Here is a 23,553-nt window from a genome sequence, read left to right on the forward strand (position 1 = left end):
GAGAGAGAGAGAGAGAGAGAGAGAGAGAGAGAGAGAGAGAGAGAGAGACGCGACGTTGCATCGTCGAATTGCGTGCTCCGGAGCATTTACGGGGCGCCCGTGGGTCCTGTGAGATTGACGCATCGTTTGGATAAAAGTGAGACGGCCGGCGATTAACGGTCGGCCCGATTAAATTATCGGAGGCATCTCGTAATCCGTGCATACGACGGGCGACGTAAGTATGATTGAATTGCCGGTAGAGCGACGCGCGCGAATGCATCAAAATATATTAAAAGTAACGATGCAGTACCGCGCGGAGGTACATCGCGGAGCTCCGCGCTCGTAAAGCGCAGGATAGTTGTAACCGCGCGGTTATAACGCCGTAAAAGCGATAATTAAGCGTCCTTAACGATAAATTAATTAAGCCCGCGGGCTTCCCGGTCACGAGGAAACGAGCCGGCTCGAAACGTGGCGGCGGCGTCGTATCTCGAAAATACGAGTGGTTTTCTCGTTAATCACGCCCGAGAGCGGCGCGCGTATAAATTTTCTACGAGCGCGTTCGCAGCGCGCATTTAACGTTCGCGCGCGCAGGCCGCAGCTGCAACTGCACGCCGCGGCGTTGATCACGCGGCGGATAGCAGCGTCGCCGTCGGCCGCACGCTCCAACGCGAATCGGCCGGGGATTTATTACGCCAAATGATACCGTCGACTAGCTTTCCGCCCGACCCTTATTGCAATTTCTCCGACGTGTGTCGTGCTTTTTGCGCTTCGCGCCGCGGCGCGGGCATCAAGGACGAAATCGGTCGCGCGCGATTTATCGCCGTCATTCGTCATTTCGCGAACGATCGGGTAACGGCCGATCGAAGCGGAGCTCCACGTGTCGAATAGCGCTCGTCGGGAAATAGTACACGCGGAAAAAAACACGTATCGACATTATGCAAATTTCGATGCCACCGATGATGGACGCGAGAAAGAGAGAGAGAGAGAGAGAGAGAGAGAGAGAGAGAGAGAGAGGGAAATTTGTGCCGCGTTATCTTGTGAAGAGCCTGCAGCTGCATAAATGACGCCAGGAGAATGACGCCATAGAGAATTTCTGGGAATTTCTGGGGATTCAATCTCTCAAAATAATTACGGGTTCTGGTTGTAATGTTTCAAACATGCGATTCTAGGCGGGGATAACTCGAAGTTTTTCCAATATTTTTTCTGGTCTCCAATCTGCGTTAGAATTGAATAAAATATGTCAATTTCTCAAACAATTTCGTTATTCAGTATGTAAAATGCTCAATGTATTTTATATCTTATTCTATTGAATATAATAGTTGATATAAAAATGGGATTCCTTATTTGATATCGTAAAAGTCTTACCGACATTAGAAAAAGCGCGAATTCTTACAGTATTTTTGTTTCGATTCCTGACGGAGAGTCCACGTGGACTTTGGAATTGATATCGTAAATGGGATGATCAATTTTGGGACAAATCAATCTAGTCAGAAGCTATATCTGAGAAAGTCTGGGAATATTTTTATACGGGCGTGATACACATTGGTAACGAGTCAAACGATGCAATACTATCGATCTACTATCTCCGGCGATACTATCGATAATCCCTTTAGAGACACGTCTCTCCTTCGGAGGAGGAGTATTCAATTAATGCAGGTAGTTAATATCTAGCGTTTTAAAGCGGACTCCGTTTTAGAAGTTTGCACCAAGTTCAGTCTGTTGTCGCGAGTAGCGCAGAAAAGAAAAAGAGAAGGCACTTAAATCGCATCTGATAGCGCGTTTATTACAAGCACCGTGAAATATATCTGTTCTTTAATGTTGCTGCAATTTATAAGTTTAACGAGTTCCGTGCCGTGCCTCGGAACAAACAATCTTCCAGGAGAACGGCATAAATTTCCCGACGTCTTAATATAAACGTCAAAGCGGCCTGCATGAGCCGCGCAAATACAATGGGGATACAACGAAGGCTGCGATACCAATCGATCAATATTATCGCGATCAGCGGTCTCATTATCGTAAGGTCCGACCGAAAATCAGACGCGATATCGTTGTCGCGGGCGCAGTCTCGATATCGGAGTAACGTAATGCGTGCCATAAAATCGACCGAGTGGAAAACGATAAGCTTTATCTGCGCGACATGGGCGCGTTCTGTGAAATATATCACGGAAATATCTTTGTAGGAAGCGGAAGTAATGTCGAGTATCCTCGACGAGTCGCGAGTGTACAGACGGCTGATTAAAAGTCGCAACACTTTTCCTCGATAAGCTTTGCGAAGCATTCCAATAGAAGAATTTGTTTCTTTTTAGTAATTATCAGAAGATGAATTTTCCTATTGAGTCCGAAACGCGTTGCAAAACTCATCGAGGAAAAGTTTTGCGACTTTTAATCAGCCGACTGTACACTCGCGACTCGTCAAGGATACTCGACATTATTTTTACTCACTCATGGAGAGTATTAATGCCAAATTTCGAGATGCTCAAAAATTGACTTGGCTGATCCCAAATTTACTTACTTATTTTTTTAATTGTAATATTATTCTAATTTTCGTGAAATTCATGGGAAACTACACGGTTAAGGCAGTATGGTTGACTCACACATAAACCTGGTTGTACCAACCAGATTCAATAGTAAAATACGCAACAGCTAATTATATGGTTGCGCCAAGCACGGCGGAACCAATTACTAAATTACTGGCGTTACAGTAATGCCGATATCTGATTGCTCTGACCACACAGAGAGAATATTATAAATTTTCTTCATTTTTCAATTCTACTGTTTTTTGTAGTCCAGAAATAGACTGTCTTGCTGAGGAACATAATAAATTTCATTAGAAATATAAAAAGAGTTTCAACAGTACAAATTTGAGTTCCTAAAATAAGCAGCATATACGAAATGAAAGGAATAGATAGAGAATAGGAAATAGAAATAGAGAAGGAATAGGACAGAGTGAATTATTGCAGAATGTCGATTTATTTTTCCGCACTACAAAGCTCTATAATAATTTTTACTTTAAAATTCTCTCTGTGCAAGGTATATCAAATATTATTCCAATTGATTTCTGATTGCCACAATCAGATCACGCGCAACTACTACTGATGCAGTTGATGTATCAAGCTGAGTTATATCAATTATACACATATGATATTATTACATTATGATCATAAAAAGGGAACTATGCAACTATGTTGTTCTAAACTGAATATTTCTGGTTATGTAACTTTTTTTCATATATCTATATTCTTAAAGGAGCATTTTGCAATTCCATTCCCACTGTTCCTCTCATGATAAATATAAACCAAGCACACGGCCGACATACTCCTTGGGCCAAATAGACCCGGCCTCTTTCCTGCGTCCTGGCGAAGCACATCGGCGACGCACGGTTCGCGTCGGTATTCGCGATCGAGGACTATGGCAATCGCCAACTATTTCAATTTCTCACTCCTTAACGCCACGAATGCATCGCGCGCATGCAAACATAGCGCGCATTCGAGCGCCGATACCGAGTCTGGATATGGTAATTAGATTCTCGCGCGGGAACGTCATCGCTTTAGCCGGCTCGCTCGTTCGCCGCTTTCTCACTCACTCTCCCTCTTCCTCTCTCTCTCTCTCCCCCTCTCCCTCTTTTGCCCCTCGTTTACCGCGGACTAAATTTATAGTTAATTGCGGCTGTTAATTTATTTACCGCTCTTACAGCTTCTATGATTTAACCGGCGGGACTTAGGGATGGGACGCGCGCGAACACGGTGGCGATCATGGGAAATTTAAGGACGCGATTCCGCGCGCCCGGCAGGTTTACTACGCTCCCGGGTTTCCGCCGCGCGTGTTCAGGTGCGAATGTAAATTGAGACTTTCCTGGCGACTTGAACCTGCAATAAAAGTGCCGGAGATGCTGGGAGGAGGTGCTGTGGAGCATAACGTTATTAGTGCGACAGGACCTGGTAGCGGCGCGAATTAGCGATAGAGCTGCGGCGAGAAACGCGATCGTAAAACCGAAGGATTATATTATCTTCTGTTTGAGAGAATGTGTAAGGAGTCCTGGGATCTACGTCGTTAATTAATGCCATGGTCAATTTCCTCGAAATGCGTCGGCACTCATTCGTGAACGTGCCAGATCTTTGATTGCACAGCGAGCCGAAACGGTCTGCCGTAATTAACTGTGCGACTGATTTGCATGACAAAAAGGTTTACGCCCACATAGATTTTTCAGTGCGCACAATAGCGCAGTGTGTGTGATTTTTTCACCGTGCACCGTTTAACCGCCTCATCCTCATCCTCTCGCCCTTCACCAGTTCTCAGACGAAGGACAAATCGTGCATACGTTAGGTAGAGAAATTTAGCGTCCTTCCTTCGGAGGGGTTTCTATTCATCGGTACAGAGTGGGCCGTTATTATCTCCAGGTGGACGACGAAGGGCGAGGCGGCGAGAGGAGGTGTGCGAGTGGTACTCGATGCGAGTGGAGGAACGAGAGAGGCCGAGATAGAAAAAGAGAGAGAGAGAGAAAGAAAAAGAGACGTACGGACGAATTACTCGTTTGACGGCCTTATAGAGATTCATGAGACGCCGATGGGAAGTGGGCACCTCGATCCGGTCGGGGATGCGCGTTCCCCGCGACGGATGACAAAAATGCGAGAGATGGAGGCGTGGTGGCCGTAGGGGAGGCTCTCGCGCCGAGAGTACGTAAGGGCCCGCGCGTATTTTTGCCGGCTGCGATTAAGGATGTCGATAAATAACACCTTACTCTCTCCCGCGAGTTTCATTTCGTACGCACTTAGATCCAAGAGAGCCGCTTCATTTGTCGTGGCTTTTGCTCGTTCGGCTCCGCGGCTGGATTTCAATTACAGATCTCCTCATTTCGCCATCGGGCCGCCTATTATGACCGAGTGGCCGGTGCTCAAGCGTCAAGCTCCAGTGGCACTCGCCATCGGGGGACCGAGGACGGTAATTGCACGAAAAACACAAAAATGATCCCCAATGCACTCGACGGGGATCACCGGCGGCGAGCCGACGATACTCGAGCTGTGTTTCGCTCGCGCGAAATGCGAAACGATAACGAGAAAATAACGCGCGTTCCGTTCACCGGCAGCACAGAAACGGCACTGTGCGTTGCAAATGCCGTACGATAGTGATCAGCGGCACCACCACCACCACCACCACCAGCATCAGCACCACCACTACCGCCGTCACCGTCATTCGAATCAACCACCACCACCAGCAGCAGCGGAGTCTGTCCTCGTCATCATCATCGCGGCCAGGTCTGCGTCCTACGCGAGAAGTCGGCATGACGATATGGAGTTTCGGCTCGCCTCTCCTCGCGCGGCTCCATATAAACACGCGCGCACGGCAGTCACGTGCGTGCAGATATGCGCGATGCAGACTCCGAATTGTGCAGCTCCGCGTCTCTTTCGCAGATGCACAACACACACGGGCCCCTCGCAACGCCAAATACGCTGAAGGCGCTCGCGTTGTCTGTCTGTGTGCACGCGTGGATTCAGGGCGTGTGCGTGTCTTGTCCATATACGCGTGAGAGATCGTATATTCGAATCGGGTGTACACTCTCTGAAGCGCTTTTGTGTGTAAGTAGGCCACGTACTTTCTCGCACTTGTACCCGCGGCTGTGCAAATGCACGATTTTTATATTTAATAAATTAAGAGCGAGGCGTGTGCACATATGTATGTATATACTGACGACGTCGCGCACGGATCAATAACACGCGCACAATCGAGCAATATTTCATTGATACAGCCTTTATCCCACACGGATGCACGCTCCGGTGGAAAACAATCGGCGAAGAGAGTGGGCCCGATTTCCACGCGACGTACACGTGCGCATTGAGACGCATGATTCATGTATTACCACTAGACGGGGAGAATTTATTGGTGAAAATTAGTATAGAATTTTGATTGAGGAACGAGTCGGCATTTCGCAATAATTGACTATCCTTTCATTTCATATATGCTATTTACATCTTAGAAACTGAAACGTGTCATTAAAAAATTTGCTGCATTTCTAGCGAAATTTATTATGTTTTTTAGCAAAAGAGATTCTTCCACAATCTATTCTTGCACTATTAGAAACATAGTACACGGTAAAAATTTTGTACTTGTGTTTAGATCGATCCGTGTGGAAATTTCTGTGTTAAACTTTCAACTCGTGTGTCAATTTAGCACACTGTCGTTCCGTTATTTTGACCATTTTGCGTCGAATTCATATTCATCATTTCCAAGTGTTAAAATAACACAATTTATATGTTTAGATATGTAATATGTTTAAATATGTAAATTGTTGGTGGTATATTTCACATAGTAACAAAATAGTAACGCTAAATAGTAACTAGACGCTGTAGTGTACAGATAAGTTGGATTATCTGTTATTTGCCTTGTTGTTAAATTAATACAGAAATTGGATAAGTCGGGACACGTGAAACGACACAAAATGCTTTGTAGTGCAAAATTAAAAGGAATTTATGCAAATAGAGAGCTTTATGCAAACAGTAGCTTCTTTTGCATTAGTGCCGTGACACATGTGTATTTTCGCGACGTGCGGACATTGCGCATAGTTTGCGTGTGCGTGCGTGTACCATTTGATGGCACGAGTGTCGTTGCGTGTTCGCAAGTGGAGGCCCCTCTACTCATTCGAGCGGTCTCCAGTCGCCGGTCCTTCTACGGCAACTCTCGGCCCCGGCATAAGCCTCGACTACACGTCGTCTTTCTCCGCGTGGTCGATCGCACACGTCGATCCCGCGTGCTCACGCACGCCGTCTATACTCGAGCACGTACGTAAAAACGGTCCTCATGGACGAAATTGACCGTTTGCGATTTGTGCTGCGCCGATCGATACCGAAAATTAAAGGCCGCGCTTGAGAAAAATACGGCCGCCGAGCAAATTACGGTCTCGGCGAATGACTCGCCGTTTGGGAGATTATTAAGACATCGGCTGGGATTGTTTGTTTCAATCCAATTCCCACGTACAACTGTGCACGTAGTTGTGTCGTTGAGTATCGCGTTAGTAAAGTAGCAAGTACCAATAGTTCCCTTGTGCTCCGCGTCCGTACGAGTGACTACAAAGTCCACTAAAGAACGTGTATTTCTTATCGAATAATTGATATACTTGAAAGGGAAGAACAAACAACGAAGTTCTCACTTTCAGAACACTTTCAGAATTAGCGATATCACCGTTGCGGGTCGTGACGAAGAATATGACTTTAATTGAAAATCGTATTATCTCTCTCCGATTATTCAGGAGACCGCGTTCGTGGATAAACGGCCAGCTATCAATATTGTCGTATATCGTGTTATTGTTGTAATAAGTCTGTACACTTTCAATGCGTTCCGATTTCGCATCGGTACGAGCAAAAAATTCATTCAGTAAATGATTGCGTCAGGATATATCTGATTGAATAATCGATACACTTGAAAGGCGGGGGAGAGGGGGGGGGAGGTAGAGGGAACGCACGATCGAAAGTATCGCTTCGTAATTAGTGATAACGTCACGCTTTGTAACGCTTGTAACGAAAAATGCGGCTTTAATCGGGAGTTGCGCGATCCGGTTATCTAAGCGGCCTGCTTCGTATGAACGACTGGCAATTAATTAATAATTCATCGTTCGGCGCGCGCGATACGCTGCGCTCTGAAACGCGCGCACGTGTGCGCGCAGGCAAGAGTGACGCACGCAGGTGCTGCCCTACTACCGCGCAGGGACGCGCTCGCTGTCCGCTTCGCCATTGGCGCGCAGCACGCGCTTCGCGAGTGCGCTTCGTGAATGCGCTTCTTCCTGCGGACGAGCGCGCGTACAGCGAGCGTCTCATTCACGGTCGTTGCATGTGCACCAGGTGCACGTGACGAATGCTAATGCGCGCTTAGCGCGCGGCGACGCGCGCCGACAATGAGGGGGAATTATAGCGGAGGGTGCGTCGTTACGGGGGCAATTAGGATCGCGCGGATTGTGCGTTGAATCGAAGCGATCGATCGCGCTTGTAATTTATGATCGCCGCGGTGGTGTTCGCGTCGGGACTCGCCGCGGCTTGCGTCTCATTTGGATTCGACTTCATCGACACCGTGGCGTGATCGGTCAGCGAACGGCTGACCGTTGCGAGAATTTTGTCACGCAAAAGCTACCGATTGGAGCCCTTCCTTGCGTTTGCGTTACGGTTTCAAGATTTTCATCGAGTTCACGAGACACGATTGATTAATTCAGCGGAGCATCAGATTACAGTCAACGAGTTATCTCAACGAGGCACTTGTTGCCTTATAAATCTCCAGGCGAAATCTCTGTGGAAATGAGTGAACGTTCACTCATGATGCGACAGTGAAAATGCCGCTACTCGGAATCGCAAGGATGAAGGTTTCACACTTGGAACAAATTCTCGAGTCATACGAGTGAATGCTTTAATCGATACAAACGAATTTGTTCTCACGACCCCTGATAAAAGTATGCAATTTGCGTAGACATTCACCCAGTTCTTGTCTAGTATTAATGCATTCTCATTAAGTCGTATAAATACCGCTCACAGACAACAACAAAATGAAAGTGAGCGTAAGTCGAATAGAGTATACATTAATAATATAGAATTTCATTGCGATGAGAATATGTTCAAATGGTAATGATACAAATGAGAAATATCACGATAGCTCAGACTCGTGAAATAGTACAATTGCAAAAATGGGTAAAAGGACACATGTCACTTGATGCTTGTGAACGATGTCAAAAGAGATGAAGCACGAGAGAAAATTTGTATGCATCAAAAATCTTCTGCGTTATGACTCTTATTAGCGTTAAAGCTTTGCAATTGGAAAGTATGAACAAGAAACGTTATGTAACAGTTACGTTGAGGAAATTATAACTAATAGGTATGTTACATGTAACATTGTGTTTGCTAGGAAAATACTACTAGAGCAAGCCAGTTGAGCAGCAGACTTGATTATTAATCAATTGAATAACCTTTGTCCATTTTCTATTGTGTTTTTTCGTTCAGCGAATAAATTCCGATTTTACGCATCAAAAGCGTTACATCTTGATGAGAATCCCAAGTAATTTTACTCTTCAGGACAAAAGTTTTACTAGGACAAAAGTTAACGTAATTGTCTAGTGATTGCTTGGAGACTGCAGGAAATTTCTACCAAGAGTATAATACATCTGATTCACTCTTCCATTTTGATTGGAAATATTCACTGGGCGATTCAGGACGAAGGGTTCTCTCGATGTAATGAAAAAGTCCCACGAATCCGAGCGACTCGGCTGTCACTCTGCTTCTCGAGTGGAACTTCGGCGAAGTTTAAAGAGTACTCGATCAGCCGCTCATCAGGAAGACACAAGGAAGGCGTAATTGTTGGGAGCGAAAGCGTTCAACGTTTCCAGCATCCCAAGTGCCGCCAGCAGAGGACGCCGACTCGCATCGGACACGTTTTCATCAGGTAAGACTCGAGCGCGACACGAGTTCTCAATTGCAGCGTGCCCCAGGTCGGCGTTGTCGGGCAGCACGCACCACGGGCGCCGTGGCATACGTGGCACTGATGCTGATTGCTCATCACGGTACAAACGGGAGCGCGCACGGAGCCGACATCTGCATCGCTGCATACGCCGCGGCTACGCGGGGCACTAAACAAGAATAGGGTGGCCTCGCTGCTAACGGTAGCCTAATAATAACCCATTAGGCGCCGGGATCATAACGCGCGATACGCAATCGCGCCGGATCTGCATAAGCGCGCGTGGGATGTATTCGGGAATAATTGCTTCACCTGATAGCACCATTATTACGCGTCACCCGCTTGTTTAGCCATTACACGCTGCGGAGTGCGGGCAACCGTTGTATTATCGCCCCGTCATCCATAACACGCGACGCTTCGGCAACCGGTAATTAATCGCGATCATTTAGATCGCTCGATATACATATCAACCCCGTGTTTGTTTTCTAAGATATCGGCGCGCCGACATTCACGGATTAATAACCGGAGATTTATATCAGCTTGGAAAGCGCTGTCCTGACGTCAGACAGAGATACTAGCGGAGATTGAAATTGATACGCGAACATTGCGGAGATAGAAGGTCGGAATAATCAAACGTCGTTGACGTTTCACCCTCCGTTTATTGACATTCGATATTCTAAGCGTTTACTGAGTGGTATGTGTGTTATTACGCTTTTGCAACGCGGCGCAACACACTCGCATCTACGAGGAAAAAGAGATAAATTTCAATTTGTCGGTTCCGGGGGATACCGTATGTTGCGCGCGCGACAGCAGGTCTCTCTCATTTATTTCTTTTTCACGAAGTAATTTACGGTTAAGGTGAGTATTTACGAGGGAATCGAATCCATGGCGAGTGAATCACTGGCGGCTCGCAACCACCATAGTTTACCACCTCGCGGTCGTCCGAGCGTAACGCGGCTATTTCTACTGCCAACGTGTAACGAGCGAAAAGTTAGTCGGCCACCGTCGGCAAGTGTATTCCTAGGCGAGCGATCTGGGACAAGGACACCTGTGCGATTTGTGTATAAGATGACTTATTACGCGGAGCATAATCGATCACGTGGAATCGCGATAGACAGGAAGAACCGACCGTGTATCTTCGTCTCTTGACGGAGGAGATCGCCAGAGACGCCGGGCATACGCAATTAAATCGATAACATTGCCAGACGAAGAGGAAGTCGCGAATGGATCGGTTGTAATCATCGACTGTATTTCTCACGTGCCACGATTATTTCCATGCTATCACACATGACATAATGAACGGCTTAATTGACGTGCTTGCTCGCCGGGAGATGTAAATCTAGCCGGCTCTCTGAGCCACGGCAACATTACACCAACACGCTTGTATCATCTCTTTAGATATTGCATCGAGATAAATCGCCATCTTTACGTACGATTTAATTAACTGTGTAGCAGAGCGCTAGATTTACACAGGGGCGACATTGAAAAGTTTCGTTTCATCGGCTATGTGAGTCATAACGTCTGAGCGCCATACTGTATGCATAGCAGCTAATAAGAGAGAGAGAGAGAGAGAGAGAGAGAGAGAGAGAGAGAGAGAGAGAGAGAGAGAATGTGGTATTTCGTAAATTTTAATGTTTTTGTTAGATACTTTTAGTATATCATTAGGATCATTTTATTTAAGGAAGTGTAAGGTAAAATGAGTTGCACAAATAAAGAGAGCATTAATAAGAAAAATAAAGAAAGAATATTTTTTCTATTTATAATATTGTGTATATATACAATCACCTCTCTCAACTTTGTCTCAGATTGACACTTATTATTTAAATGATGAAATAAATGTGTAATAAATGTAATTTCGTTCGATAAATATAGTAAGTTTATAAGTGGTCCCTTAGATGCGCCACTGAAAACACACACACGACACTGAGCCTTACAACCTTTTTAATACTTTTATTTATGTGCAGAGTTATAACGTGAAGCTAATTCAAGCTAATTATAAGGTAAGTACTCTTACTTAGGGTAATTATTGAGATTAACTTTATTGTGCACGCGAAATGGCGACTTTCGATATACTAAATCACAATATCGTCTCTCTGGATTAAATCTAAGGCTCTACTGTGCAGTTATAAACGGTTTTATTTCGGATACGTCTGGCGAAATTTTTATGCGGCAAATTTCGGAATTACGATATTTGGTTTGTCCAGCTCTTTTCCCAACAAATTTGACGTATATTTCGTATTTAGAATAGAATACGCCGGTTTTTTGTGTCTCACGCGACACAAGTGATACCGGAAATCTCGGTATTGACATCTGGTTGAGGTAAAAAGCGATTTCCCTCGCTTACGTGGCCGTAAAGGGCAAAAACACCGCACAATGGGCATCGAAGTGGCAAAATAAAACTGCCGGAGGCGGAGGGAACTGCACGGGGTTGGGGGGTAAACAATGGTGACGTAACAGCGGGAAGACGTATGACCGAACGACAAGACAATGGGCTCTTGTCTCTGTTTTCTGTCCTCGCTTCTCCACCTCTCGCTCTCCCTCGTTCTTGTTGGGCAGAGGATTTCTCTTCTTGTTTTACCGCACGATTTCTTTGACAGCGGCCAAACAAAAGACCCCGAGGTCGACCTCCGGGCGGGATTTTTGAAGATCGACGAATTGCTCGTTTTATTTCCTGAGAGACGTGGACGCGGCCGAAAAGAAAAAAAAAGTTTACAATCTAACGGTCGGGCGGTAAAAGCCTGTCGCGTGTCAAGTGGTTATCGCGTGCACAGACCAGACGATGTCTGTTTGTTAATACCCGTTACTACTTAGCATTCCTCTCCCATATTCTCCCATTTCGACATCCGTATTTCGCAATACATTACAATTCTCAGGCAAGCAGCGGTAAAAGGTTGCAGTTTTAAATATTCCTGCAAATCTGCCGAAGAAGTAGAAATGTCAGGTGGAATGCTAATTAGTTTTTCTCTCGTTCCCGGCAAGCACATTGAGCAACCCAGCAGTTAGAAACTACATCAAGTGGAAAGTAAGGATACGGCAATGGGCAACGATGCCACGCTGATCTTCTCTTTTCTTTGCACAAAGGTCTGGGCGGAGAAATTCCCGGCGAACGGATATCGTGCGTATCCATGGCGGTTAACCGATCACGGGGTGTTTTCCCAAAGATCGAACCCGGTCTGAAACTCTCCAGGAACCAACTTTCCCGTGGCGCAGTTCGCAAGCGATTCTCAGAGCGAGAGTAGCCCGGTCAAGCCGGTTCGCCAATTTTGGATCAAAAGTCTCTATCTTACGCGAAGTGTCGCCTTAACGGTAGATCGTAAGATTAAGGTCAGTCTTGAGTATCGCGAAACGTCAGGCGGATGTCTGCTGAGACTTTGCGGTATCATGATAGAAAGCGGTAAAACAAACGTTTCGTTCGATGTATTCGTAGCAAGAGGGAATATGTCTGGACGTGTGAATAGTATATATAATCTGTAATTTTTTGTAAATTGCAAATCATAACGTCAAACAGAAGAAAAAAAGTTACTTGAAATACAAAAATTTTATTTTAGGTCCTTATTTTTTAAACTCTTTTTTTGATGATAAAAACACCTTTTAATGATAAATATGCTTTATAAGATTTCTAATTAGCTTTCAGACACGTTTAGAAGCACTTTCATCGATAAAAAAATGTTTTCATAATAAAGGCCTTAAAGTTAATCTTAATATCTCCGTCTGAATAATTCGTTTATTTATTTGTAAACGGTATGACCTTTTTTATAAAAGCTGACAAACATGAATATATATATATATAATAATTGAATAAAACAATACACAAAAAATATTTATACATGAAAACAAAAGAAGAAGAAAAAGAACGAGAAAAAGGAAAAAAAAGAGACAAAAATATATAAACAAAAAGATCAATTGATTAATATCGTATGGCAATTGGACAAATTGTTTGCTCCTTATAATTTTTCTACTCTATTTATATTTTCTTATTATCTCTTTCACACTTCATTTTTCCATGTAATATTGTAATATGAAACATGCTAGTGAATTTATCATAACTTCAAGATATCAAAAAAGAAAATGCTGAGATATAAGACATTTAAAGTCACATCTCAATATCTGGATAATTCTCTTAAAATTGCAACAATTAAATTCACAACCAACAATTTCATAAAAGAAAAAAATATATATACGATGTGTTTTAATAAGAATGGAATAAAAGTAACTTACTCGAGACGCCTGCCACTTTCGCCACTTTGTTAATCGTGATTCAGGAATTGTCGCGACGTAGAGGACGCAATTTCGCGCAATCACTGTGCAACGGAATCTCGCGTTTGATTACGACTGGCGAGATCAAGGAAACTTCTCTAAGAGAAAAGCACGCGCGCACCATCGACCACGCGGAGATCAAGAATCGAACTGAGACGGTACGGTTACGTTGAAGCGCGCGAAAACTGTTAAGCTCTATCCCCATCCATGGCGTCTCGACGCCAAGAATAAACCCGCGAGTCCTCCCCACCATCACCATAAAAACCACATGTATTATGCCGTTTTCCATCCCTTTTCACCGCTGCTTTTTTGTGTCACATTCGAATTCATCCGGCGCGACGCCTACTCACCAATAAGTCCGATACATCGTCCGATACATTTATTTAACATGTCGCGCGTATATTTTAATAATTAATTATCGCGCCTCAAGTTGCGTTTGTTTTGGCTCAAGAATCGAAGAGTTGGTATTTGCTAAAATCCGACTTCCGTCGATTTCCCGTCGACCCAACGACTTTCCTTCTTGCGAATTAGACCTGAACAAATTTTCACCCCTTTCATTGCGCCGTCCTCCGGTGCTCCTTAAAGCAGATCGTCCCCGTGGTGATGAAATAGAGCCGTCTCGTCTAAAATTACCCGGAAACACGGGAGATTCATTACGCTCCCGTCCGGTTTCGCGCGTCACCGATCGTAGAAAAGGGAGCTTGAAAACTTTTTCGCGCCGGCTCACATAACTCAGCGGGTCGTTAAAGTGGATCGTTCGCGAGCACGGTGCGCCTTAAGAGACTTATTTTCCATCGCGTGGGTGCAGCGTGTGGGCATCGCGACGCTTCCGTCATTCGTCCCATCGCGACGGGAGTTCGTTACACTCGCCGATTCGCCCGCGGGAAAAGGGTTTCCGTGCCGGTAATGTCGTCCCGCAACGTGGAAACGCGTCCCCAGCGCCGACCGCTTTGCTTTCACTCGGCCGCGAGGAAAATCGCGACGAGCCCGGGGGACTCGCATTAAATCGTTAGACAAAGTAGCGACGCAAATCGAAGGCTCTAGGGCGTCAATTGATGCGGGCGCGTCCGCCGGCAACGGACTGTTCGTTTCGATACTTGACAGCGCGCGAGTGGGACTGGAATGACTTAAGTGTGATTTAGAACGTCTGAACTCGACGCGGAGACAATTAAGGGGATGGGGAGTGCGGCTTGGGAAATCGTGCGCTGTCGTCTATTGAGGTGGTTGAGAATAGTTTACAAGTCGCGCGTGTGCGATTGAACTTCTCTATGAAATCCAACGCGCGATTGTTTGTCAACGTAGGTACAAGTAACTCTGACTTGAAAAACTTGCTGATGCAATTGACACACGAACCCTGTGCCCGTGCGTGTGCGTCAGAGGGACCAATGCTCCTTTTCTCTAATGAGTGTCTCTAACCGTATCTCGCGACTCGACCAGTTCTTACACAATCATGGGAATCATAATGCTCCTTGATTGACGATTGAGCATCTCTTGAATCTTGTGTGCTCGTTTATCGGCGTAGGTATACAGGCGACCTTATCTCGAAAAATGCTGATGCAATTAGCATGCGAAGCTTGTGCCCGTGCGTGAGAGGGATCAATGATCCTCTTCTAATGACCGTCTAACCGTATCTCGCGAGTCAACGAATTCTTACACAATCACGGGAATCATAATACTCCTTGATTGACGATGAGACTTTTCTCTGAAACTTCGCGTAATTATGTATCAGCGTAGGTATATGCGGGAAACCTTGGCTCGAAAACTTGCTGATGCAATTAACATATGAACTTTGTGCCCATGCGTGTGCGTAAGAGGGATCAATGGTCCTTTTCTAATGACCGTCTAACCGTATCTCGCGATTCAACCAATTCTTACACAATCATGGAAATCACAATACTCCTTGATTGACGATTGAGCTTCCCTGAAACCTTGCGTACTCGTTTACCGACGTAGGCACAGTAAGTTAATTAGGCGTAATTAAAATATGAACTTCTTGTGCCTGCGTGTGAGAAAGATCAATATTCTTCCTCTAATGAGGGCCAAACGTATCTCGCAATTCATCAATACAATCATGGAAATCATAATCTTCTACGATAGATAAGATTTTTCAACAATCCGTACTTTGAACGCAAGACTCAATGTTAAAAACTCCACACAAAAAGATACATACTGCATAGAAATAAATATCACTTATGTTTCAGATATTTAAAAAATTTATATATTCACGAATTTAGTGTGAGTTCATCATAAGCATCAAATTTCTCCAAGATTCTAAATTCTAGTAAGTTTAGTATTTCAATCGAGAATATTAAAACAAAAATTCATTTATTACACATAGAGAATTAAATTTTAGAATTAAATTTTTGTTCAAAAAGTATAAATTATGTTTTTCGAGTATATGATAATAAGCTTTTCTAAAATTTGTGGCATACTTTAAGACCATTGTCAATAAAAGACTTCTAGTTGAAGATAACCGTTACTTAAAAGGAGGCCAGTAAATTGAGTAATCGCTCTTCTTAACAGTAGAATAATACTTTTGTGCAGTCGTCGGATTTACACGGAAGAATCTCGATGATCGATTTCGCCCTGACAACGGCAGGGTACACGATCTCTTTCGCTCGCGGAGCTGCCCGGTTATCGAGAGGTGGAATTGATTCCAGTTTGGTCACACCCTTCAGTCCTTGGCAAACGGGGGTGGGTATCTGGCAGATGGGTCGCCAGCGGTATTGCGGTTAAACTACTGGCATCCAATCGGCCCAACCCATTCACCGATCTATCCGTCTCCCTTCAGCCGCACCGTTGTGCCCCTCACCGGCACCCTCTATCTTTCTTTCCGGTCTCGCCCGCCGTCACTCTCCGTCCCGTAACGAACGGCGTCGATTTAGCATCGCGAGCAATTTGGGTCACAGCTTTATTGGAACCCACCGGCCGATCGCTAACGAAACGAATTGACTCCGGTCGTCCGATGTCGCCGACGCGCTTTTGGGGGAATCATGTCGATGACGCAACCAAGTCTCGATTCAAGCGCTATAATGAGCCGAGCAAATCGCTATATGGGAACCTACTGTTTTTTCGCTGAACGTTTCTTGCTGGGGCCACGTAATGAGCGTGAGTCTTCCCGCTGTGGGGGCTTAACTAATTGGAATTTGCGCAATTACGAACATTATTAGTGTTACTAACGTTATCAGTCCAACCTCTGAGAACGGTCGGGTCTAAGAAGAAACAGAAGAAACGTTTTGAAGATGTTTTTCCTTTGCAGAATTTTAAGATTGTTTTCATAATTTTGGTTCCATTAGAAGAGCTACGTTTATATACAAGGAATCTAAAGGTGTGTACTATTATTTTAAGGGATTTCCCGTTTCTCATTCTCTGCGATTTTGATCATCGCTTACGTTTCTCACAATTCTGTGAGAGAATATTCTCGACCAAATTGAGGAACATATTTCTCGCGTTGCGGACTATTTTTTAACAACCGTTCGAATTATCCCGGCAAGAAGCTGTGCCGGGGAGGAACAGCGAAGGAGGAAAGTGAAGATGTAAATAGGCGACGATGGGGTTGAAACGCTCTGCTCGGAGGCGACTAACGCGATGGACCTTGCCCATCCATCGGGCCGACCTTTGATCTATTTCCAGCCGTGGAAATCGCCCCCGTCGCGATAAACCGCCATTTTCCCTCCACTTGGCAGAACGTATTTCCGGCGGCGTTAGTCAGCCGTTCTAAATGCACCGTACTAACTGCCGCGTTTTCGTCTAGCTCGTCCTCCCTTCTCCGCCGTGAGTGCCGGCCAAGTTGTATTTCTGACTAGCTCTCGCTGTGTCAGATCGAGGTTAATTGGGTGCCATTACGTCGAAAATTAGTACGAATTAGTTGACGACGATGAGCTCTCATAGCGTGCATTGTAGATCGCGGCTTTCGCGATATCGACGAATTAATCGACGAGCTTGTAAATTTACAGAACGAGAGATGGACATCCATTTGTAGGGAACACGTTGTAAACAAACGATGACAGTGATTCTATTCCAATATTGTTTATATTCATTCGTCCATGTTTCAGTCGAACTTTTAGAAACGCGATAATTGTTACCTCAATATCAATTATTCTATTTTGTTTTGTTTGTAGCTCTCTTTTTTGTAAAACGATATGAAACACGTATCTTTTCTTGATTTATAAGTATCTCGTTAGTGTACCTTTTTAGTAAAAAAAAATCAATATTTTTCATCTTTATATCTCTCTGCGATACCCCAATATCTAATATAATAAATATAATAAATATACTCATAAAACTTATTATACATATATAACAAATTTTGTGATGTGTTTCTAATAAAGACATCAATTAAAATACTGCATCAAATACCCAAGATAAAATTATTATTTTTTTAAACAAAATTAGGTTATCTCTTTAAACCAAGTTATTTCAGGCAACTATATATTTATACGTATAAACATTTTATACGTATAAACATTTATACGTATAAACATATAAATATATAACATGTAAAAATAATATATATAACTTATAAAGTTTTATAAAATTATAACTTAACTTTATAATTTTATAAAATTTTAAGGTAGAAAAGTAGGTTATGATTTTTTACCGCGATCGGAAAAGCATGATGGGAAAAGCAACGTGTACTCACCGTCGTCGCTGATCTCGAGATTCGTGTAGCTGTCCCAGTGTAGGATGGGATCGTGATGTGCCGATGCATGTGGCACAGCGGGTGTTGGTGCCGGTACTGGGCCGTCCTGACGTTTCGCATCGGTGGCGAAGTAGAGTGTCACCACGCTGTCGGGCGGGCATCGGGGATCGTCGCAGGCGACGTCGAGCTCCGATCGCGGGAAGGACACGACGTTCTCCGTAATTACGCAAGTGTGGAACTGCGGAAACAATAATGGTCGATGTGAGAGTATGCGCGACGTAATCGCTGGCACAACTTGTTCACCGATATAAACGAGTTGGTATTTCGCAACGTCTTCTTCTTTTTCTTTCTTTTTTCTTATCGAGGTTCGTAGCGTTCAATATTCTATGTACGATGTGTAGGATAATGTCAGGGAGGGATCCTCGACAAAATCTTATTTTAAAGTGATTATTATACGGATTTAATGATGGGAAATTTATGATTGATAACAGCTTCTGATACAATTTCTGCTTAGGAGGAAATCGATCGCAAATCCGTCAAGAAAAAGAAGAACGAGCAACTTTTTTTACAAATTGTATTTATCGTATAAATCACTGTAATATGCAAATGAGCAATTTTTATGATATCGCCGACAAGAGTAAGCAAACGTTTGCTCTGTAATTTCAATCAAACTAGACAAGTACAATCTATGTCTGTAAATCTTGTTATTCTAACAAGATAACACCCAAAGCAACGCGCTGTGATCGATGTGTTTTTGCAACGAGTTTTTACGCGTTTTGGCTGGCAATACAGGATAAAGTGTATCCCGACTATTAACTGATTATGACGTTATATCTCGATTTCAAAGGATGTTGTTTGCCTGCCGGGCACGAAATTACCGCGCGAGCGCTCGCCGCGTCTTTTCCGAACACGTAGATCCAGATTGCTGTCCTTGTAACTATTTATGAAGTACTTTGCATCAGCTGTCATTTGTGCCACTGATTTCATGCTGCGTCACTTGCGTGCTACAACGCATTCGTCATTGCGACGCGTATACGTGCGACGAATACAAATTACACCGGAGTAAGAGTCGGCACGCTCGGCGATATTTGATTTATATATTTTAACACGCGCGAAGTGCTTACTGTAGCTGTACCCATGGATACCGTTCTGGGACGAATTGTAACGAAGAGATTTTGTACAAGCGCTCTCCTCATTGCTTTTAGAAGTCACTTTTATCGGCAGAGTTTTAAGGGATACAGATTTATATTATTACATATTGCATTCTCACCTGGAGGGAAAACATGACTTCTCGGGTCTGCTTGGAGTACACCCTGTGGTAACACTTGACCAAGATGTCGCCTCTCAGCCGAAGCCCGCCGAGATTAACCGTGAATTCGCGCGCGTTCGTCACCGAGTACAGATCCGACGTGTAGACCGGCGTGAGTCCTTCGTATACTTTGAGGAAGGCCCGACAGCCCGTCGGCTCAAAGAGGGGCACGCCGAGGACTGTCAGGTGGGTCAGGTACAATGGTGACTGGCTGATCCTCAGTGAGCCCGACAGTAGTCCGCTGAAGTACTCGATGTATCTGAAAATCCCGAGAAGCCGTTATTACGCCCGTGAGGTCAGAATCAAATGCCGCTCAAATGAGCATTGTATTCGAAATCTCAGCCCAGAATTATTTAACGGTTATTATTTAACGGTCCCAGTGTTTAGAGGACGAGAAACGAGTGTCACGAGCGTGTCGGCGAGCTGCCGGACCGGCGAAGCCCGTCGTGACGCGAGATTATCCTTTTGAGACGCGAAATGAGAAAACGACAGGACAAATTTCTACCGAGTCGCAGATGCGCGCCTGGGGGGGAACGTGACAAGTGGAATTGATGGCTCGAGCAGCGGAAGCCTCAGCCTCCGTGACACGAAAAAGGTATGCATGTCGGCCGAGCGGACAGATACGAATACGCGTTCGGGCAACACTCGGCACGGCCGTTGTGAAAGATCTCTCCGGCCGGTAATGGATTCATACGCTCGCGAGAGCGCAGCCACGCTAACGACATGCTAATGCTCGCGGCTCGCGGAATTAATGGAGGAACTCCGGTAGGCAGGACCGCGAGGAGATCGTAAGGACCACGGGGAGGCGGTAGGACGAGTAAGAAGAGCGCCGAGGAAGTTGCCGCCGCGCGCGGGAATACCCACTGCCGCGGCTCATTACGATCGTTATGAATGCGTACGGCGACGCGAATGACGAGGACAACGATAAGGACGATGATGACGGTAATGATACGGCAGCCGCGGTAGCGTCGAGCTCGATGGCGCGTAATACGCGCGATAAACTGTCGGGCAGGCCGCGTTTGTTTCGCTAAGAGGGACCGATCCGCGGGTATAAATCGAAGGGAACGAGCGCGGCGAAAAGGCGACAACTGAAATGCGTCGCCTTTATTAGGTCGTTACGATCGGGATTCGGGCCGCCCGAAAAGATGCGCTGCGATTATTTGTGTACAGCGCTCAAACAATCATTTACACTTGGACACGCGATTCTGTGAATAATTAGCACGTTCGCTGCCAGCGTCACATACGGAGTGTTCTCATTTAATAGCGTACCTTGAATATCTCGAAAACAAGACGGAGAGAAATGTTAAATAGAAGTTGCATGGTTTTAAAGAGGAGAGAAGATGGTAATATTCACACTTTATCTTGGAATCACCTCGGAGAGGATTGATCAGCTTTAATTTTGTATACGGAATTATAGCGCTTTTCTAACACTAATTACGTAAAAAGAAAGTAAAATGATCTATGTGGGCAAAATATTTCAAATAAACCGTGTTATTTATGATAAATATTCTAGAAAGTTTATAATATCATTAATTTTTCGAATAGATTTAATAGTAAAGTTTAGTAATAAAGTTTAGTAATAAATTTTAGTAAGAGAGAGAGAGAGAGAGAGAGAGAGAGAGAGAGGAGAGAGAGAGAGAGAGAGAGTAGTCACTTTAATAAATTTTTACAAGGATAATGATAATAATAATAAATTCTTCGAAAAATTTGAACATGTCATTTCTTTTCGTCATATTTTTCACTTATTCGGGTTGAATTTAAGGCGGAAAAAAATGCGATCGATATAAGCGGGAACGGAATGAAAAGAATCAGCCGCGTGTAAATTCGCGTTTCCTCCGAGTCGTTCTAAATGCGCGCAACGACAGCGATGAAGTAAACGATAAGATCGCCGTTGATAATGATGATGATCATGATCATGATGATGATGGAATCTCCCTATCTTTAGATCGATGGTTCACGGTACACGCGTACATAAACTGAGCAAGAGGAACACTAAGCGCGCAACATGACCGATCGTTTTGTTTCGTTGATGCCATCTTCGCTCGGCGATCTTCTCGCGAGTAAACGCCGCAATCATGGTGTGAACGAAGAAATTATAAAGCTGCGCGTTAAAAAAATCGATGATGCTAGGTTACCTCGGGAAGGACTCCGAGGAATCCCGAATAAAACTGCGGAATCCATCAGGAGGGAGTGATCGGATGGGCATCAACGTGATTAATAGCGGCGAAAGAACACGAGAGATGTGCGGCGAGCGAGCAGGGATGATTGAAGATGATGACGACTCGATAATGAGGACTCGACATTTCAGGTCGATGGCGCGCCGAACGGATAACACGTGAGATGACGGGAATAACTACTCAAGGACGTGAGGTGTCCTTCTTAATAGGACTGATACGGTAATAAACGTACGCCAGTTACACGCGCGCTTCTTCTTCCTGCGTTATAAATTTGAGGACGCTAAATGGCTTCCGCCGTAAACGTCGCGCGCGTTGCCGATACGGCCGCTTCTTCAGCTGAAACGATTGAATAAGTAGCGGTCGTTTTATTGAGCTTAAAATCGAGCGACAGTTTTTGAAGGAGACTTCAAGCTGAGAAGAGACCTTTGCTTCGCGAGGATGTGTGTGTGCTGATGGTAGTGATCGTAAGAGTAACTGCTGAACGTGTGATTACATTATTGCGAACATTGTGTTGGCGAGTCTCAGGACAAACAAGAATATTATTTGCGGAATCATTTCAATGAAAAAAAAAAGGGAAATGTAAGTTTTTAAGACGTTCTACCGCCGATACTACTTGCGCGTTGAAATGAAACAACAGGAATAAGAAAGGACGGAGTTTACGAGAGTCCAGGTACAATCGTCCGACCGAATATGGAATACCGTAAAATAGGCTTACGAGAGGTAAGCCTTCTCCGACGCGGTCGATTGTACGCCGTTAAAGGTGCCGACGAGTGGAAATTAAAATAAATCGCGCGAGCGCTTACGCACATAAAACCACGCGCGCGCGCGCGTCGTTTTAGCGACGACATACACACAGAGGGAGTGGGAAATAATAAAGTTATGAACTCTCTTGTCGCGATACGCGACGGCGTGCATGGAGAACCACGCCCGCGGATAAACGATTCTACGACGTTATCAGAATTATTCGCGAGGATGGCTACGGTAGTGGAGCGAGTTTTATCTTAGCGCGTCAACAAGTATATAGCTGCACACGTTGTATGCTTACGCGGCTTACTTTTACTCTCTTTCTCTCTCTCTTTCTCATTACCTTCGATGCGACGGAACCTGCAGCGATCCAATCTTGTCGTCGAGGAATCTCCTCATGGCGAACCTGTCCAGCGCCTGATCGCGTCCCCCGCAGATGCTGCTGTAGTTCATGTAAGCGGACACTGCCACACCCAGCCGCTCCTTGCTGCCCCTGAAGAGACGCTAACGTTAATTCGGTATCGCGAGCTGAACGCGCGCGCCAACGGTTGCGCGCACCTCCTCCGTGGTGCACGAAAAGATTTCGCCCCGGGCCGATCGCGCTCTAATGACGTTATTATTCGCGATGAATGGAAATGACTAACGGGAAGTTATGGATAGCGGGGAGTTCCGAGGAGGCGGAGAGAACGTACACCACGACGAAATTATGGCTTTTACGGTCGGCCGTTCTAAAAACTAGGTCACATTGTATTAATACGCGTGTAGAGACAGTCTGGCATTTACATCTCGTATCCTTCGAGAAACGTTCCCCTTTTCCTTCCGAAGAATTCGCTTTTCGTTACTCTTTTCGCAACTGACGACGGTTATTCAGCGATGTCGCTTTCACAGGTAAGAACGAACATTAAGTGACTTAAGTTAATATAATTTGAGCGGGACGATTTGACTTTAGGAGAAGAGGTAAAAGTGAAACTGTAATAAAAGTGAGAGTGAGAGAGGGAGGGAGAATGGAGAGGGGATGGGGG

The 23,553-nt window shown here is 44.9% G+C and overlaps 1 protein-coding gene across 11 annotated transcripts in view; it reads right to left on the reverse strand.

Annotated features, from left to right (window-relative positions):
* Positions 1 to 23,553, reverse strand: part of LOC116849895 (tensin-3) — a 245,469-nt gene that overhangs the window by 27,022 nt on the left and 194,894 nt on the right. For all 11 annotated transcript variants that reach the window (XM_032827522.1, XM_032827524.1, XM_032827526.1 and 8 more), the window contains 3 exons: positions 22,875 to 23,024; positions 19,572 to 19,869; positions 18,302 to 18,539 (listed from right to left, as the gene is read on the reverse strand). In XM_032827522.1, the coding sequence (XP_032683413.1) occupies positions 18,302 to 18,539; positions 19,572 to 19,869; positions 22,875 to 23,024 (686 nt within the window). The remainder of the gene's footprint in view (positions 1 to 18,301; positions 18,540 to 19,571; positions 19,870 to 22,874; positions 23,025 to 23,553) is intronic.

Source organism: Odontomachus brunneus, unplaced genomic scaffold, assembly GCF_010583005.1.
Source record: "Odontomachus brunneus isolate Ranch 3 - 2012 unplaced genomic scaffold, Obru_v1 Obru_scaffold_128, whole genome shotgun sequence".
In the NCBI taxonomy this organism is placed as follows: domain Eukaryota; kingdom Metazoa; phylum Arthropoda; class Insecta; order Hymenoptera; family Formicidae; genus Odontomachus; species Odontomachus brunneus.